This window comes from Physeter macrocephalus, chromosome 13 (genome assembly GCF_002837175.3).
Source record: "Physeter macrocephalus isolate SW-GA chromosome 13, ASM283717v5, whole genome shotgun sequence".
Taxonomy (NCBI): Eukaryota; Metazoa; Chordata; class Mammalia; order Artiodactyla; family Physeteridae; genus Physeter; species Physeter macrocephalus.
The window spans coordinates 88,151,531-88,168,394 of NC_041226.1; the positions used below are offsets into that span (position 1 = coordinate 88,151,531).

The window sequence follows — 16,864 nt, forward strand, 5'->3', positions numbered from 1 at the left end:
CGTGAAGGGAGAGACAATACACAAAACTCCGTATCAAGAAAATGACAATTATATAATAGTAATTACATCAACGAGGAAAAGACCAACATGTTACCGGTGATTTTCTCCAGATTGTGGGCTGTGAACGACTTGTTGAATTTCAAAATTTTTTCAATCTAAAAAATAACTTGCTATGAAATCATAATGTAGTAATACCTTCTGCCCCAGTGCACACTCTCTCCTCCCTACAACTGCAAATTGCAGTTGTTAAAGAAGAGTTGAATAGGCTCTTCCAACAATTTCCTAACCTTTTCCTTTGACCATTCTAAGAGCTTCCTGACTCCATCTTTGCTCAAACGTTTTTCCTGCTCAGAGGTCTTGAAGGTTTCAGCCCCTCACAGAATCAACGCCCACTTCAAAGAACACATGATTTATTAAAGACAACTTGTCATCAACAGCATTGATTCAAGGAACGAAACAGATGAAAAAACAAAAGCAGACTAACATTCTGACCCTTGGAATGAGACCTACTGAATTCATACAGCCCATTCTCTAAGTGTCCAAAGTCCTGGGGGCAGCTTCCCAAGCAGGAAGCCTCGGGGTCTCTAGCTCTCTGGGGACCTCCCTTGAGAGTCTGGGGAGGGAGAATTGCCAAGGGCAGGTCCTCCCATTGGCGAGCTCAGTCTAACCTGGACGTGGTCCCTGTGCTCTTTTGACCTTCATCACAAGGTCAAGGAGAGGGCACTGGACCCAGGTCTGCCACTGAGGCAAATGAGATGCAGTGATTCAAGTAGTATGGTCCCGGGGGGGAAGGCTGAGGGACAGGCAAGAGGCAATGCATCAGGTGTCCTGGGCAGTGTCTGCTGGGACCCAGGCTGTGGCCCAAGCGACAGGCTGTGAAGGGATCAAGTTGTGACTGAACCACCAGCTGACAAGTTCTGGGAAGAGGGTGAGCCAGGCTGCTGGGAAGCAGCGTTTCTACCCCGCGCCAGTGTCTTGGAGGCTGGCAAGGATACCAACTCTCTTGTCTCCCTTACACCCAGTTCTATTACAGAGCTCAGGGCCCTCCCAGCCAGGACCTGCTGGAAAGCCAGGAAGGTCCCAGAGGCAGGCGGAGAGGATGTTGACTGACCTTGGAAGGTCAGGAAGACCATGACTCCAGCTGGTTTCCACCATTCCAGCCCTACCCTTCATCCCCAAATCAAGCACTTGCCAATCTGCAATAAATAACCAGGAGTCTGAATAAATAGTAAAAATCTCCCAAATACTGTGCTGGGAGAGGAGGAAAAAGGCAAGTGCATGGAGTCCTAGAAGCATCCAAGGGACAGCCTGGAAAGGCGCCTCCTTGGGGAAGCTGTCCCCGGCCCATAGCCACAAGTCCTGGCTGTCAGGCTAAGGAAGTTTCCGGGGGGCCTGAGGGTCCCTGCTGGCCAGTCTGGGGAGATGAAGAGGACCCGTGCTATGTGCTTCGCTACCCAGCCTTCCAGATGCAAACCAGCTGCCTCCTCACAAAAGGAGGGCGGGCCTTGATCAGAATAGGCCCACTACTCCCACAGCCCAGCGTGGGAGGGGCCGGCTGCTGCCACTCATTAGGATGTGCCCCACATCCCGGAGCAGCCCGAGCAGGTGACCGGAGAAGGGCCGGCACCTCCTTCGGCTCCCCTGCCTGAAGGAGACAGGGCTCTCCTGGCCCTGACGGGACCCAGGCCTTTGAGCTCGGCCACGCCTGGCCCAGCGAGGCTCCCTTTGGCCCCACTGCCCTTTAGGGGACTTGCCTGCCCTGGGCCGGCGCCTGGAAGCCATGGGAGCGGCTACACCTCAGAAGCACCTGGATCCCAACCTTAATGTCCTTTTTCTTTTGGGAGAGAAGGACCTTTGGGGGAACCTCCAGAAGACCCAGCTCTCCCTCTCCTCCCCCCTCCCTCCCTGGGCAGGTGGGTGAGGCTCCAAGCTTCATGGGCTATTAATTCTCAGCAACTCTGTGTTTCCAAGAATCCTGCGGTGGGGCAAGGGTTCAGGGCCCTCGAGTGAGGCACTGTGGACTGGGAGCCCTGGGAGCCTAGAGCTGGGAGATGGGAACAGGCTGCAAAGGTCAAGGCTGACCTCCAGGAGCTTGGCTGAGCCAGACTCTTCATTCTGTCTCCAGGGTTCTTGGGCATAGAGAGGAGGGTGGGGGAGAGGCTGGGGATAAGGCAACCCAAAGAGAGGGGCGAGAGCGAGCAACGGAGAGAGGGGCGGACAGAGTGAGAGCCACACACCCTCAGTGAAAGAGGTGGAAGGAGAGAGAGGGAGACAGAGGCAGAGACAGACAAGGAGGAGCAAAGACCAAGAGGGAGTCACCTCCCTCCACACACATGGAAACACACAGACAGAAGAGAAGCACACGCGAGAGGGATTAAAAGATACACAGCAACCCACAACTACACACACACGCACACACACACACACACACGCGCGCGCGTGCACTCCGTGGGAAAGAGGCAGGCGGTGAGACCTGGGCCTGGCAGCCTCTTAGCTCCTTCACGGTGTCACCTTCCCTGTGGAGAAGCCCAAGCACCAACCTCCAGAAGTGGTTTCTGGCTCATTTGCCAAGCACCTCCCCGACCAGCGCCCAGAAGACGGAGCAGGAGAGCAGGAAGAGAGAAGCAGAGCAGAGGCAGGGAGGGGCCCCTGCCTACCCCCAGGGCCCGCATCTGCCCCAGCCCCAGGACACCACCTCACAAGCTCCTGCCTTGCTCAGCAGCCTGGGCAAAGGGTCCAGGATTGAAGGGGTGGAGCGGGGGGAGGAGCCAGGGCTCAGTGGTTAGGAAGGAGCAGGGCACAGCGGGCCCCCGGTGGGAGAGGCCAGGGTGAGAGGCCTGGAGCGGGCTGATCCTGTAGCAGCCCCTCTGGCTGGGACCCCACAGGCTCCTGCACGTCCCAGAAGCCAGGGCACAGAGGTTGGCGGTGGCTTCTCTCCCAAACCTGGGCCTCTTGCCACCAGGCTACTGTGAGTCTTGGAGTTCCTTGGCTTTCTGTAGGATCTGGCAGACGTCTGTGATGGGGTAATCCTGGGCAGGTGAAAGGCCAACAGTATGCTTAGAAGAGAAGCACACGCGAGAGGGATTAAAAGATACACAGCAACCCACAACTACACACACACACACACGCACACACGCACACACACACACACACACACGCGCGCGTGCACTCCGTGGGAAAGAGACAGACGGTGAGACCTGGGCCTGGCAGCCTCTTAGCTCCTTCACGGTGTCACCTTCCCTGTGGAGAAGCCCAAGCACCAACCTCCAGAAGTGGTTTCTGGCTCATTTGCCAAGCACCTCCCCGACCAGCGCCCAGAAGACGGAGCAGGAGAGCAGGAAGAGAGAAGCAGAGCAGAGGCAGGGAGGGGCCCCTGCCTACCCCCAGGGCCCGCATCTGCCCCAGCCCCAGGACACCACCTCACAAGCTCCTGCCTTGCTCAGCAGCCTGGGCAAAGGGTCCAGGATTGAAGGGGTGGAGCGGGGGGAGGAGCCAGGGCTCAGTGGTTAGGAAGGAGCAGGGCACAGCGGGCCCCCGGTGGGAGAGGCCAGGGTGAGAGGCCTGGAGCGGGCTGATCCTGTAGCAGCCCCTCTGGCTGGGACCCCACAGGCTCCTGCACGTCCCAGAAGCCAGGGCACAGAGGTTGGCGGTGGCTTCTCTCCCAAACCTGGGCCTCTTGCCACCAGGCTACTGTGAGTCTTGGAGTTCCTTGGCTTTCTGTAGGATCTGGCAGACGTCTGTGATGGGGTAATCCTGGGCAGGTGAAAGGCCAACAGTATGCTTGAGAATTCAGCTCACCCTTCACCACCTCTGCTTCCCCCGGCCCTCTCCAGTAGACCTGTCACCATGCTGGACCCCAGGCCTAAGGGATAGGGAGCACAAGATAGCCCCCGTCTGCCCAAACCTTGCATGGAGCTCTACTACACCCACTGCAGCACTAACTTAACCAACCCAACCAGTCACCACCCAAAAGGTCTCACAGCCCCTTCCCTAGGACAAGGACCACCTGCTTCACCTCACCCCACTCCTGCCATCGAACCCTGACCTCCACTGACAATGAGCCTGGAACAGGGCCGGACACTGTCCATGTACTAGCTCACTGGGTCATCTCAACAGCCCGATGAGGGCTTACTGTGAATCTGCCCGTTTTACAGATCTAGTCAATGAAGTTATTGAAAACCAACCCCAGGCCAGGCGTTGGCAAAGAAATTAAGGCCTAGAGAGGTTGCCACTTAGCTTAGGTCACATGACTAGCACGGGAGAACAAAGATGTGAACCCCAAATCGTCTGACTCTCAAGCCCATGTTCTTAACCACTGAGGCCCACACTTTCCTTCCCCTGGTCTGAGCACGATTACCAACGGGCATTATTACCACATACTGGGTAATAAGTCGCAGCCTTGAGTGAATGACTTGGCTTCTCTGAACCAGCTTGGTTCAGAGAAGCCAAGTCATTCACTCAAGGCCACACCACACTCAAGGTCAGTGGCAAAGCCAGATTCAACCCAGATCCAAACACAGATCTGCCTCAGGGGTCTGGACTCTTAAGCCCTGCTACCCTCTCCTGATCCTGACGCAGCCTATCACAGCAGCTGGCATGGGGCGGCCGCCTGCTAGGTGTCTGCCTCATGGCTAAAGACTGAGCCTGCCCCTCCAAACTCCATTACCTGCAGGAGCCGCATGTTTACGGTAAAGTCCCCTTCCAGCAACTGCTCCCGGATCAGTCTAAGAAAAACAAGCAACAAAAGCGCTGGGCCCCTGGGCCACTCTGAGTGCAGGCCCACCGGGCCCCTTCCCGCTCCTGCCGCCCCACCGCACCCGCAGCAAGTTTGGTTCGATGCTCGCCTGAGAATCCCAGAAGCTCTCACCAGCCTCTCAAGAGCAGGCCCTGCCCACTCCCTGCTCGCGGCCACACTCACATGAGCATGGCGCAGCAGACCAGAAGGAGGAAATCAAAGCGGCTGTTGTCGGCAAACAGGGAGTCCCAGATCCGGATGACATCAGGCAGCAAGAACTCCTGGGACAGCAGCAGTGTCAGCCAGCGGAAGGCAAAGAACTGGGGCTTGATATTCTGCTCTTGCTGGGGAGACAGAGGTGCAGGGTGGGTGCAAGAATCCGTGCTGGCTGGGTGCCACGGAACACCATGCAACCTATTAGACATGAATTCATATAAGCAGCAGGCCAGGCGTGAGCGCCAGGCACGCTGAGGCGGGGATGGCACGGGGCTGCCTCGGGAGCCTCGCCCAGTGAAAGGGGCAGCTCCTGCTTGCTGCCAGCCCATGCTCTCAGACCGTCTGATGTTTTTTGAGAGAAGCCAGATACCCAAACTTTTATTAGCTCCTTAGATTAATAAATACACGACACAGGTTATAACTTTGCATTTATGGACAGAGAAACCATTATAGGGGACTCATTACGTGTCTGGCCTTGTGCTTAACGTGGTAAATATCTCACTTATTTACTCCATACCGCAACCCCGCAAGGCAATTATTCCCAATGGAGACGAGCCCTCTGGTCAGCCACAGTGAATACTATTGACCGAAAGAGTGTGTTACAAAACAGCAAGACATGATTCCATATTTGTTTAGAAAGGTATGTTTATATATATCTTCTTGTTCACGAAACTTGTTTTGTTTATAAGTAAATATCCTTTTTACTGAACTGTTTCCTGAAATAAACATGGAATGCCACTCCACTAATTTTTAAAAATGAAGTTCATACTTCCTTTCTTGGAGGACTAACAGGCTGAACTAACCGCACCCGGTAAAGGCCCCGCACCGCGCCTGGCACTGGCACACGGGGCACTGTATCCACCTCCCCCACCCCCAGCCCGCTAGGCTGCCACCACCTGCTGCCCAGGTCCCCCAGCCCCGCCTCGGCACCCGGCTCAGCACTCCCTGGAAGCAGCAGCCACTTCCAATCCCCGGACTCAAGCCAGTCCTTATCCTGGGCCTGGGGTGCTCAGGAGCCTGCCGTCCTCCGCCCCTTTCTGTCTGCCCTGGCCCGTGTGGTGCCGGGGGTCCTCACCAGCTTCAGGTAGAGTTCCATGTCCTTATCCTTCAGGGTGGAGTACACCTTTTCCATCTTGTAGGTGATGCCACACTGGGAGTCATCAAGGCTCTTGATGAAGTTGTCCCGGATCTCAGCCATGAGGTTGGTGAAGCAGAAAAAGGTGTCCGCCTCAGCGTGCTCTGGGAGAGACGGGCAGGGTGAGGGCAGCGTGAGAGACCTGGCACCCTCCTGTGTCCCACCCCACCGCTCAGCTACGTGAGACCCCCTCCCCTGAGCCTCACCAAGTCACCCCGTCTCGCTCAGGCTGCGCCCCTCCTCTGTCCGTGGCCACTCTCCACCCCCAGACTAAGGATATCGCTTCTTTCTTCTCACACCTTCTCACGCCTGACAATGCTGTACACCAGCTCAGCGACTGATTACATGCTCTTCTGCTGACATTTTTTCAAATCATGATTTACTCAAATCCTTTCAATTGTTCAGCTTCCTGTATATCTCCTCTACCAGAAATTCAGTTACAGAGAGCAAGAGATCAGTAAACATCTAACATTCTAGAAAGTTCAAGCCAGAAAAGATCTCAGAGATGATCCAGGCCAACCCGCTTATCCGACAGAAAATGGAGGCCCAAAAGAGGGAAGTGAGCTGCACAGCTTGATACAATAAAGCCCATTAGCCTGGAGCCCGTTTATCTACCCTTCCACTCGCTGTTGGGGTCGGTGGCAAAGGTGTAGTACAGGGGCCCCACGATCTCATTCATGCCCTGCACGTAAGCGATGCCAGGGTTGAGCTTGGCGTAGATGAACAGAATCCGCTCCACCACCTCCCAGTGGGCCTCACAGCCGTTGGGCAGCACCTGATACTCGTTCAGGGATGAGGGCGCCGCGTTCTTGTGCGGGGAACTCATCTGGGGGAGAAGAGGAGGAGCCCGTTAAGGTGGGTGGCACCACCGAGAGTATGTTCTCACTGCTTATGTTCACCCACGAGCTGAAACCTAACTTCCATCTCATGGGCAACCCAGGGCACAGAGGAACGCGTCCAACACCACCGGGAACAAGCGGACAAATCCAGAATGTGCGACATTCTACAAGCCAGCTGGACTGCAATCTAATTTATGGTGATAAAGGTCAGGATAGTGCTTACCTCTGAGGGAAGGCGTACTGACTAGGAAGGGGCATGAGGGAACTTTCTGGATGATGGGAATGTTCCGTGTCTTGATCTGGTTGGCAGTTACACAGGTGTATACATAAGAAAAAGTTCATCTAGTTGTATACCTAAGATTTGTGCATTTATTGTAAGTTATACTTCAATTAAAAAAAAAAACTTTAAAAAATATAAAAATATATCAAAAACACAACTGGTTAAGACTCTTCAAAAAGTCAAATGTTGAGGAGGGTGGAGTGGAAGCGTGCTCCAGATGAAGACACTAAAGAAACGTTAACATCCTAATGCAACGCATAAACCCTGAAGAGGTGCTGGTCTGGATTTAAAACAACAAAAATATTCTTAGTATGACTGAGGACACCCGATCCCGGACTGGATGTGAGGTCTTATTACGGATTATGGCTAATCTCCATAGATGAGACAATGGTAAGGAGGATGTCCTTACTCTCACGGGATGCCTGCTGAAGTACTTGGAGGTAAAGGGTCAGGACGTCTGTCTATATATGACACACACACAAACATGGCCAAAGGTTAACAACTGTTGAATTTAGGTGGAAAGTATACAGGTGTGCATTGTACTCTTCTTTCAACTTTTCTGAATGTTTCAGAATTTTCATAAGAAAAACTTGGGAGATGAATGAAGAGATGATGATCCCCGCTGAAAACTCATGCAATAGAGCAGAGGTCCCCAACATCGGGATCCCCTGGGAGCTTCGTAAAGGTTCAGGTGCCTGCAGTTAACTGTATGAGAGCCACCGGCACGCCCATGCAGGGACGGAGTATGAAGCTGTCCTGGAAACCCAGGGTCCCGGAAACAGGAAACTCCCTTTTCCACTATATATACATGTGTATACACATATACATGCGTGTACATGTGCACACACACATCACTAATGTTTACCCAGAGTGTTCTATTGCAAAACAGAGCTCCACAAGCCTTCCTGTTTAATGCCCTGAACAGCCTAGAATACTCTCTCAACATCACTTTCAAGATGAGGAAACTGAGGCTCAGAAATGTTAGACCACTTATGAGACATCTCGCATTAAAGTGAGCCCAGACCAGCTCACTCTAGAACCCGAGGTCCAGGCCTCAGAGAGTGCCCACACTGCTTTCCAAGAATCTGCACAGCCATGACCTCATTTCACCCTCTGGGCAATTCAAAAGCCAGACAGGGCGGAAATGAATACACCCAGTTTACAGAAGAAGAGGCGGAGGCCCAGGGAGGTGAGCCTGGTGTTAGTTGCCCGGGGTCAAACAGTCCGCTTCTGCTCAAACTGCCCAGCCACTGGTCCAGAGGTCTAGCGATGGAGCTTGCGGTCCGGTTCTCTATCACCAGGACCAGGTCCAAACCTAAAATCAGTTCTCAGCCACCAATTGCTGTAGTAAAATGAATGACAGAAGCCAGGTCCCCATCTTGCCATGCAGCCCAAACATCAGCAGCCAAGCAGGAGGGCCACCACCCCAGCCAGCCACGGGGCCATTTAGCCAAGCATCTGGCACCTCCTGACACACCCAGCTGCCGTGAGCATGTGGAACCCAGGGACCAGCCAGAACGGCCCCGTCACCCCTGTGGTGGAAAACGGCTGCTCTCCTAGAAACACAAAGCCCTGATCGGTCACTCCGCTTGGGGGAAACGAGCTTAGCTTGTTGGAGGTTACAGAGGATTTTTCCATTGTTGGAAGACAGCGAAAAATTTTGAGGAACAAGTCAAAGCTCCAGGTGCCAAAGCAGTAGGTGTAAATTAAGGAACATACTAGCTATAAGCAGCTTCTCAGAATCACAGGCATCTGCTAGAAGACTGAGGTTCAAACACTCAGCACCACCTGGCCAGCACAAGACCTATCATTCTTTTCTCCTAGGTCTCTCACACCCCTCCCCACTCCACCCCAGTCCGCACCCCCACCCACCCTTGCCTGGACACCTCAGCTGCCTCCCAGGCGGCCTCTCCACCTCCATTCCTGCCCCCGCCAGTCAAATCTTATATAAAGGCAGACTTAAATCACATCCCTGCTCTTAGAATGGTGCAGGGGTCCCCAGCCCTCAGGATAAAGGCCCCGCGTGGTCCCACCACCACTCACCTCTCCAGCATCCTCCAGCAGCCCTCCCCGCCCAGCCCGACCCCGCCCCGCCCCACCTCATGCTGGACTCCCTTCCTTGAACACACCCAGCTCTCTCCGGCCTGAGGACGTCCACACATGCCATCCTCTCCACCTGGAAGTCTCTTTCCTCTTCATCCTTGGAGCCTCAGCTTAAATGTCACTTCCTCAGGGAAGTCTTCCCTGATGCCCAGACCAGGTCGGCTCCCCCCATCACTGTTCCCACCGCACTTTCTCATCACACTGGTAGTTACTTTTCCAAGCGCCGTCTACACCACAGACCAGAAGTGTGGCTCCTTCACTGCACAGCAGGGCCCTCCCCCACACCCATCACACCAGCCTTTGATGCCTGACTTTCAGAGAGAGCCTGGAGGGGGACCGGGCAGGACCAAGGCTGCTTTGGGTAACTCTCAGGGCAGACGGTCAGGGCTCTGATGGCCCGTGGCCACTAGTCCAAGAGAAGCAGGAAGGAAAAGGCCATCACGGGGCGTCCCTGGGGCTGCCAGGTTGCCTCTCACATTTGTGACCCCGCTCCGGTTCCGGGCCACCGTCTGGGATTTCAGTGTCGTCTGTTCCACCCGCTTACGAAGGGTCTCGAACTCATTCTGCGGATCCAGGATGAGGAGGCAGGGGTACTCGGTGGCCCTCTGGAAGAAGGATATGTCCGGGCACAGCCTTCTGTCAAGAGGGAACAGGGGAGGACTGTTACTCAGCTTGGAATTTTTAGGCATCCGACCAGCACCCTGCTGCCAGATGCCCCAGCATCCCCAAAGCCTCTTGTATATGTATGTGTGTTTTTAAATTAATAACATTTTATTTCAAAAGCAATACAGTCATGGTATATGTATACATACCCATATATCTTACGTGTATTTGCAAATAGACACACACACACGCGTATGGATTTTTAAGTGTCCTTAGGGTCTTAACTCTTCTCTTAAAACAAACATCTTTCCATGTCAAAAATATCTCATATGTACAAAGGTATTAACTGCATTGTGGCTTAAAATGGTAAAAGAGGTTTTGTTAAGTTACACATTATAGAACAGAATGTTACACAGCTGACATAGGAGATGCTCAAGACAGAGCAAGAGAAAAAAAGCAAGTTGGGAGACAGGCTCTAGATCGTGATCAAGTTTTTAAAATACATGTACTGCGGTACACGCACATTTTCCAAAGACCTTATACAGAGCACATTGCAAACTTGCCCTCTAGAATCACTGAACAACGTACTGCAATCACTACCAGGGTAAGAACCTGTTTCCCCAGAACTGGGTTCAAGACGTGGTTCCTGACTTAAATGGGGCTATTAAACGCCCGGTGAGTAGAGGCTCCAGCCTGAGGAGGGAGGAGGCAAGAGCCCGTTCTGCCCGCTGGCTGAGCCGCCCAGGGCTGGGGTCCCACTGCGGGCACAGTGAGCACAGGAGAGCGAGCAGCCCCAGGCGGCGAGGGGCTGGAGACGCAGCTCCGAACGGTGAAGGCAGAACTGAGAGCAGGCGGGCAGACTCAGAACCCAAGCTCTAGCCACTGGGTCCACCGCAGACAGGCCTGCCGGCTCCTCACCCAGCCCTGTGGGAGAGTCACCCGCTGCCAGACTCGCCCACCCAACAGGACAGCACAGCCGGCGTCTCCACACTTCTCCACCAAGAGGCACGGCGCGCACATGCACACAGCGTAGCTCACGGTTTAAAAAAACACACACTTCTGACCCCGTCGCTCCTGTGCTTAAAACCTTTGCGCACCTGCCCCACATCCCTGGGATGGAGCGATGGTCCGACCCCTGCTTGCCTCCAGTGTGGCCGCACACAGGCCTTCGCGCTGCTCCTCGGACAGCCGAGCTCTGCAGGCTCGCAGGGCCGCCCACGGCAGCTCCCCGCCCAGCACCACACGGCCCTCCCCTCCGCTCCCCTCCGCTCCGCTCCCCTCCTGCCCCAAGGTGCCCGCTCCTCCCATCTCAGCTGCTGCCTCAGGCCAGGCTTCCCGACCGCCCTGAAGCACCCTGAACTCTGCCTCCAGGGCATTCTCCACCCACTTTAGTGACACGGAAGATCTGTTTTGCTGAACATCCGTCTTCCCGTCCTCCCTGCCAGCTTCTAGGTTCCTTAAGGAGAGGGGCCATGTCTGTCTATTCCGTGTTCAATGCCCAGCCTGCCGTTGAGCCTGCCACGTAGCGGGGCCTCAATATTTGCTGAAGGAAGGAAGAGAAGAATCCACAGACGCCAGGGCTACAACTGAAACTAAGGCAGGGAGAGAGGAGAGCCGGGCACTCACCGCACCGCCAGCCCCACCCCAGGCCTGCTATCGGTAGGGCCCGGACTCAGCTACCAGGACAACTCACCAGCAGTGCCTCAAACATGCCCCTGCGGGCCTGGGCTGGGAAGGGACGGGGCAGAAGAACTGGAAATCCCACAGAAGCCCCAGGGGCCGGCTCCCAGCGCCCAGCGCCCTGCTCACCGGACATCTTTGTCGATCTGCAGCAGCACCTCGTTGTCCCTGAAGTACGTGTTCCATCGGCTGTCGGGGTTGGGGTTGAGTGGCTGTCAGGGAAAATGAGCTGCTCTGTCCTCGGCCGGCTAGGAGCCCAGGGAGAGATACCAGTCTGGGGGCCTGAGCAGTGGCTCCGAAACCAGCACTCCCACCAGAGACCCAGCTGTGGCTGAGACAGCCCGTGAGCTAGCTGGGGGGCAGCACAGGCCTCGTGCAGCCTCCCAAAGCACGGCCACACTCCACACCCGGCAACCGAGCCCCGCAGCCCGCTCTGAGTACTTCCCCGCACAGCAAGGACTCTGTCTTTCCTGCCCGTAGCTCTAGGATGCTGCATGTAACAGGTGCTCACTAAATGCTTGCCTGCTGAACGAATGAATATTTTTATCATTAGGTCTCTTCAATTCTAACTCATTACTACTTTGAGCTGCCAATTCCAGTCCTTGGAGGATCGGCCTGGGTCCAACCCGTCTCCACTGCCCGACTGCAAAGCACCAGGGAGGAGCTCGGTATTTGTGGCTGGAACGAGGCTTCCTCCAGGCCACACAAAGGCAGTTTATCCTCCCGCCGGCCCTGCTCTGACTCCCTTCAACTATAATATCACAGAACCTTCCTCGAGGAAGGGGACTGAGGAGGAAAGGAGACAATGCACGTGGAGGACCTGGCTCAGCGCTGCACACGCACGCTCCCGTGACCCCAGTCATTGCCTACAGCCCCGACTGGGCCCAGAGCCTGCGGAGAACAGGGAGAGACAACAGCCTTCGGGGGCTGAGGAGCTAAATGCAGAAATGAGGTACTGGGAGGGCCAGAGGGGACCAAGACCAGCCGCACCTGGCCTCTGGCACGAGGGACCTAGTCCACTCCAAAGCCCACACCTCTCCCCACTCTGCAGCCTCGGTCCCCACTGCAGACCCCTACTCACATGGTCCTCAAAGGTCACATCCTCCCTGGATACACCCATGTTGGCCTTGGCGATGCCAGGCTGGATGATCATTTCCCTCAGGAACTGAGAATACAGCTCCCTGTCGGGGAGAAGAGGAGAGAGGCCTGAGCCCCAAAGGCCTCACCCAGGGAGCCCGGAGCACAGCAGCAGCAACAGAAGTGGGCCGGGCTCACACCACCTGCTCTGTCTGATACAAAGGGCCTCCCATCATCCCCCTTTGTCAGGGGGTCTCACCTCTGCTTGGCCAGGATGGAGGTCCATGACGCTCTCTCCAACGGGAGGTAGTTCAAGAGAATCTGCAGAGAGAGAGAAGAGCAAAGCTCTGGCGACTCCCCCAGCCCAACCCTGGAAGTAGATGGAGGCTGAGAGGCCTCAAAGAAAATGTCTGATAAAGCCCGGAGACAGCAAGATGGGCTAAATAAAACCCAGGAACACAGGCATGGGCTGGGGGCAGCATCCCCTTTTCTCCCCACTGGCTTCCCCCACCTTCATCCTGAACCAGCCCTTTCTACTGCATTTCCTCACACAGACTCTTCCAAACGATAATAAAACTCTGTGCTCAAAGGGGTTGGAAATCAGGACACCGGGGTTCTTCTCCCACCTCAGAGAAAGGCTTTAGGCGAAGCGCAGCCTTTTTTTGTCCGAATAAGCATCACTTCCACAGAGCTGTCTGGACCAGGAAGCAGAGGGCTTCGCTGGCATTACAAAGTGTTCCATCCCCAAGGGGATCCTGGAGGGGATGCCAAGAGAAACAGAAAACCCAGAACTTCCCAGAAAAGCTTCCTGGGACAAGCAAGGAAAGACAGAGAACAGGAAGAAGGGGCCAGGGGTGGGGGCAGCCCATGCAGGAACCCAGGGACTCTCAGCAGAGCAGAAGCTCCACCCCAGGCACACCCACCTTCCAGCAGAGGCACCGCAGTCCGCCCTCACAGGGGATGCCTGTGGACATAGCAGGCAAAGGTCACGCCCCTGCAGAGTCCCAGAACCCCCCAGTCCTCCACCTCGGAGCCAGTCGGCAGGGAATGGAGTGGGCAAGAAGTACTTCTTCAAGGATGTTTTCTGCCAGAAAGATCACTAGACTAGATGCTAATCCCGTGTGTACTCTCTCTCCGTGGCCCGTCTGGAATGTTCTTTTGAGGATAACACCTTCTCACCCTTGATATTTCTTCCTCAGAGCAGCCTTTACCAACCACCATCTCTTCCCAAACAAAGTCAGGTCCCTTGACATAAACAATAATAGCTCCATCACTTCTCCTTCACAACATCCACCACAAATGGGATCGGTATAATGTAATTTGTATATTTATTTAACATCTTTAACCCCTACTACTGGGTAAGCCCCAGAAAGACAGGACCAAATTTGTCTTACAGTCCCAGTACCTAGCCCAGGGCATGGCCCACAACAGGTAGTCCATAAGTATCTGTGGAATATAAACAAAGCTATGAATGCTAAGTGTTTTGGGCTTTACCGGCATTGTTTCACTTAATCCTCATTATAGCCCTAGTAAGTAGGGAAGATCAGGATCATTGTCCCCATCTTACAGATAAAGAAACTCATCTGTAAAGATAGAGAAATCCAGGACTCACACACTGGTCTGTCTCACTCTAGAGCCCAACTCAGCAGGCTGCATCCCCTGGGGCCTGGCAGATTCTTCAGCTCAGCACAGATGCCAAAACCCCTCAAGATCTTCAGGGCCATGTTATAAAGCAAAAACTAACACACCGCTGTAAAGCAATTATACTCCAATAAAGATGTTAAAAAATAAATAAATTTTTAAAAATAATTTTAAAAAAGATCTTCAGGGCCTAAATATCACTCAGAAGGACAAACTTCTCCCGAAGTACTGTCATGAACCTCGCTAAAGCAGCTGTCGCTACCATCTCCCCAGTACCGTGAACAGGAGCTAATGCCCGCACCTCAGAATCTGCATGGGGATGAAGGGGGCAACTCAAGCATTACTTGCTGACAAAGTCACAAGGAAGGGCAGAGCATTCGCAAGAAGCTACCCAGAACACCTTGGGGTATTTTTAAAGACAAGCAAAAGTCTCTGTGCTGAAAAGTTAACTAGGCCACGGAGGGCAAAGTCAAAAGCTGCTGGGGTTCAGCTCCTTAAAGTGAGGGTCTCAAGGTTGGAATTTTACCATTAACCAAAGTTCACTGTTGCCTGAGTTGGCTTTGATCCTAAGCCAGGGATAGAACCAGGAACCACTCTGCAGCCAACCAAATTCTACAAGACAGGAAGCTTGCTGAGGAATGAGGAAAGACCTGACCTCGGCTCACGAAGTCTCCCCTCTGCCCTCCAGTTACTCTCAGGAAGCAATCAGCATCACTTATAGGCCAATAAGCACCCTGTCTAAGGCCTACAGGCATGTTAATTGTGGCCGCCACTGCGCCAGGAACCCCCTCCAAACTCAGGGTAGTCACTGGTTGTTCAGCTCCACAGAAGCTGGAGATGGCCCCAAAAGGCAGGCTGGCCCCCAGAACTGGCCAGGTGTGGCCTTGGGCACCCTCCCCTCCATCTTAGTCACAACACTGCTCTAGGAAAACCCTGAAAACGGAGAGTTGCCTCTTACCACTAAAACTGAGTTCCTGAAGCTTTTCCAAGGCAATCGTGGGCTCCTTCAGGACATCCTGGAAATCTGCAATCCTAGAAGGAGGGAGGGGGAGGCAAATGAAGTACAACCAAACCCCAAGATGACAAGCTTAGCGACCACTCCTAAAGCCCACAGCTCCCTTTACACCACCAGTCTCCAACCTGTTCCTCCCTCCCCTTCGGGACATAAAGATGGCAAAGCGCAAGCAAAACCTGGCCAAAGGCAGCTTTGGAGAACTAGAGATCACTTTTTCCTCTAAGCCCAGAAATGTAGAGATATTCTTGTCTAGAGGTTCTCAAATGAGCACCAGGAAATTAGACACATTCTAACATTTAGTGAGCTGGCATTTATAGGGCACTTCCTGCTGGCCAGGCCCAACACACTGCTGCTATCTGAACTCAAAAAAAACCCTAGGAATCAGGAGTAATTTGATCTGTAGACAAGGACCTGTGTAATCAGCATTCCAAGCTCAAATATATAACCATTAGAAGACCTCTGGGCCTGCCCGCAGGCAAGGACAAAAGGTTTAAAAAACAAGTCCTGCACCAAGGGGGGAAAAGTGGGGGGAGGGGGATGAATTGGGAGATTGGGATTGACATATATACACTAGTATATAAAATAGATAACTAATAAGAACCTGATGTATAAAAAGTAAATAAAATTAAATTTAAAAAAAAAACCCAAGTCCTGGAGGAAAACTGAAGAGTGAGCAAAATTAGCCAACGCTGCAGGATTTGGCCTGAGGGGAGAACAAACTGGAGAATCCAGGTTTTCTAGCATTTCTCGTAAGAAAAGGACACGTGGGACGGGGAGCATCTGGATAGACTAGGGTACTGGGGCAAAGGGTTAACAAGGGAAAAAAGGCCAGGAGGTGGGGGTGAGATGGGGCATCGAGGCCCTGGAAGGGGAAGGGATCCAGGGTGAGGGAGAGACAGAGAGAAAAGGGGCGACACCGAGGGGCAGGAGAGGTGTCCACGCTCCGTGCCCCCCTCAGGCCCACAGCAAAGAGGTTGGAAAGTGGGCGCCCAAAACCTTCTGCCGGGGGCGGGGGGTGGGTGGTGTCTCGGTTCATGGCCGCATCCGCGCGCCCCCTCCGCAGGTCAGAAAGGGCAACCTGGCCAGGAGCGGCCTGGCTGGTCTGCCCCAGTGGCCCCTTACCGGCTCTTGTGCAGACTCGACATGGTGTTGACTTCCGGATCCCCCTGCTGCCTCCGCCGCCGCCAGCGCCGCCGCCCCTCAGGGACGCGGGGCGCTGGGCAAAGGCCTCCGACCGGAAACTCAGCCTCAGGCGCGCGCGTTCTGCTCCGCCCCGCCCCGTTCACTTGCCACCCCTTCTCCTCTCTGCCTTCTGGCGGCGCGGCGGGGTGGGTGGGGCAACAGAACGCCGGGAACACGGCCCCGCCTCCGCTCCCCCACCGACGAGGCCCGCGGACCTAGTGCGCCAGGTTTGAGGTCGCGCAGGTGACCGCGCAGTCTGTGCGCCCCAAGCCTATTCCTTGACCTTTCCTGGGCCTCAGCTTCCAACTAGGCAGTATACCTGTCACCTTGTCCTCCTCCTTACACGTTCCTCCCCTGC

General features: G+C 54.4%; 1 protein-coding gene across 5 annotated transcripts; it reads right to left on the reverse strand.

Moving 5' to 3' along the window:
• Window positions 1-3,065: 3,065 nt before the first annotated feature.
• TBC1D13 (TBC1 domain family member 13) lies at window positions 3,066-16,578 on the reverse strand. Of its 5 annotated transcripts, none has more exons than XM_007103786.4 (12): window positions 16,447-16,570; window positions 15,268-15,341; window positions 13,592-13,632; window positions 12,928-12,989; window positions 12,673-12,772; window positions 11,721-11,803; window positions 9,785-9,941; window positions 6,702-6,912; window positions 6,027-6,190; window positions 4,919-5,079; window positions 4,667-4,724; window positions 3,066-3,753 (listed from the first exon to the last, which is right to left on the reverse strand). In XM_007103786.4, the coding sequence occupies exons 1-12, from the start codon at window positions 16,467-16,469 to the stop codon at window positions 3,688-3,690; spliced, it is 1,200 nt and encodes a 399-aa protein (XP_007103848.1). In that variant the 5' UTR covers window positions 16,470-16,570; the 3' UTR covers window positions 3,066-3,687. The 5 variants fall into 5 exon arrangements, with proteins under 5 accessions (XP_007103848.1, XP_007103847.1, XP_028353145.1 ...); XM_007103785.4 differs by having other exon boundaries at window positions 9,785-9,944; window positions 16,447-16,569; XM_028497344.2 differs by lacking the exons at window positions 13,592-13,632; window positions 16,447-16,570 and having other exon boundaries at window positions 9,785-9,944; window positions 15,268-15,342.
• Between the last annotated feature and the right edge of the window lie 286 nt (window positions 16,579-16,864).

Excerpts from the sequence above, each read along its gene's own strand:
- TBC1D13 (XM_007103785.4), bottom strand. The coding sequence starts at position 16,469 with ATGTCGAGTCTGCACAAGAGCCG. Across the intron at positions 11,804-12,672 it reads ATGTGACCTTTGAGGACCAT|CCACTCAACCCCAACCCCGA; the intron begins GTGAGTAGGGGT and ends TTTCCCTGACAG. Across the intron at positions 6,913-9,784 it reads ACCGGAGCGGGGTCACAAAT|ATGAGTTCCCCGCACAAGAA; the intron begins GTGAGAGGCAAC and ends CTTCTCCCCCAG.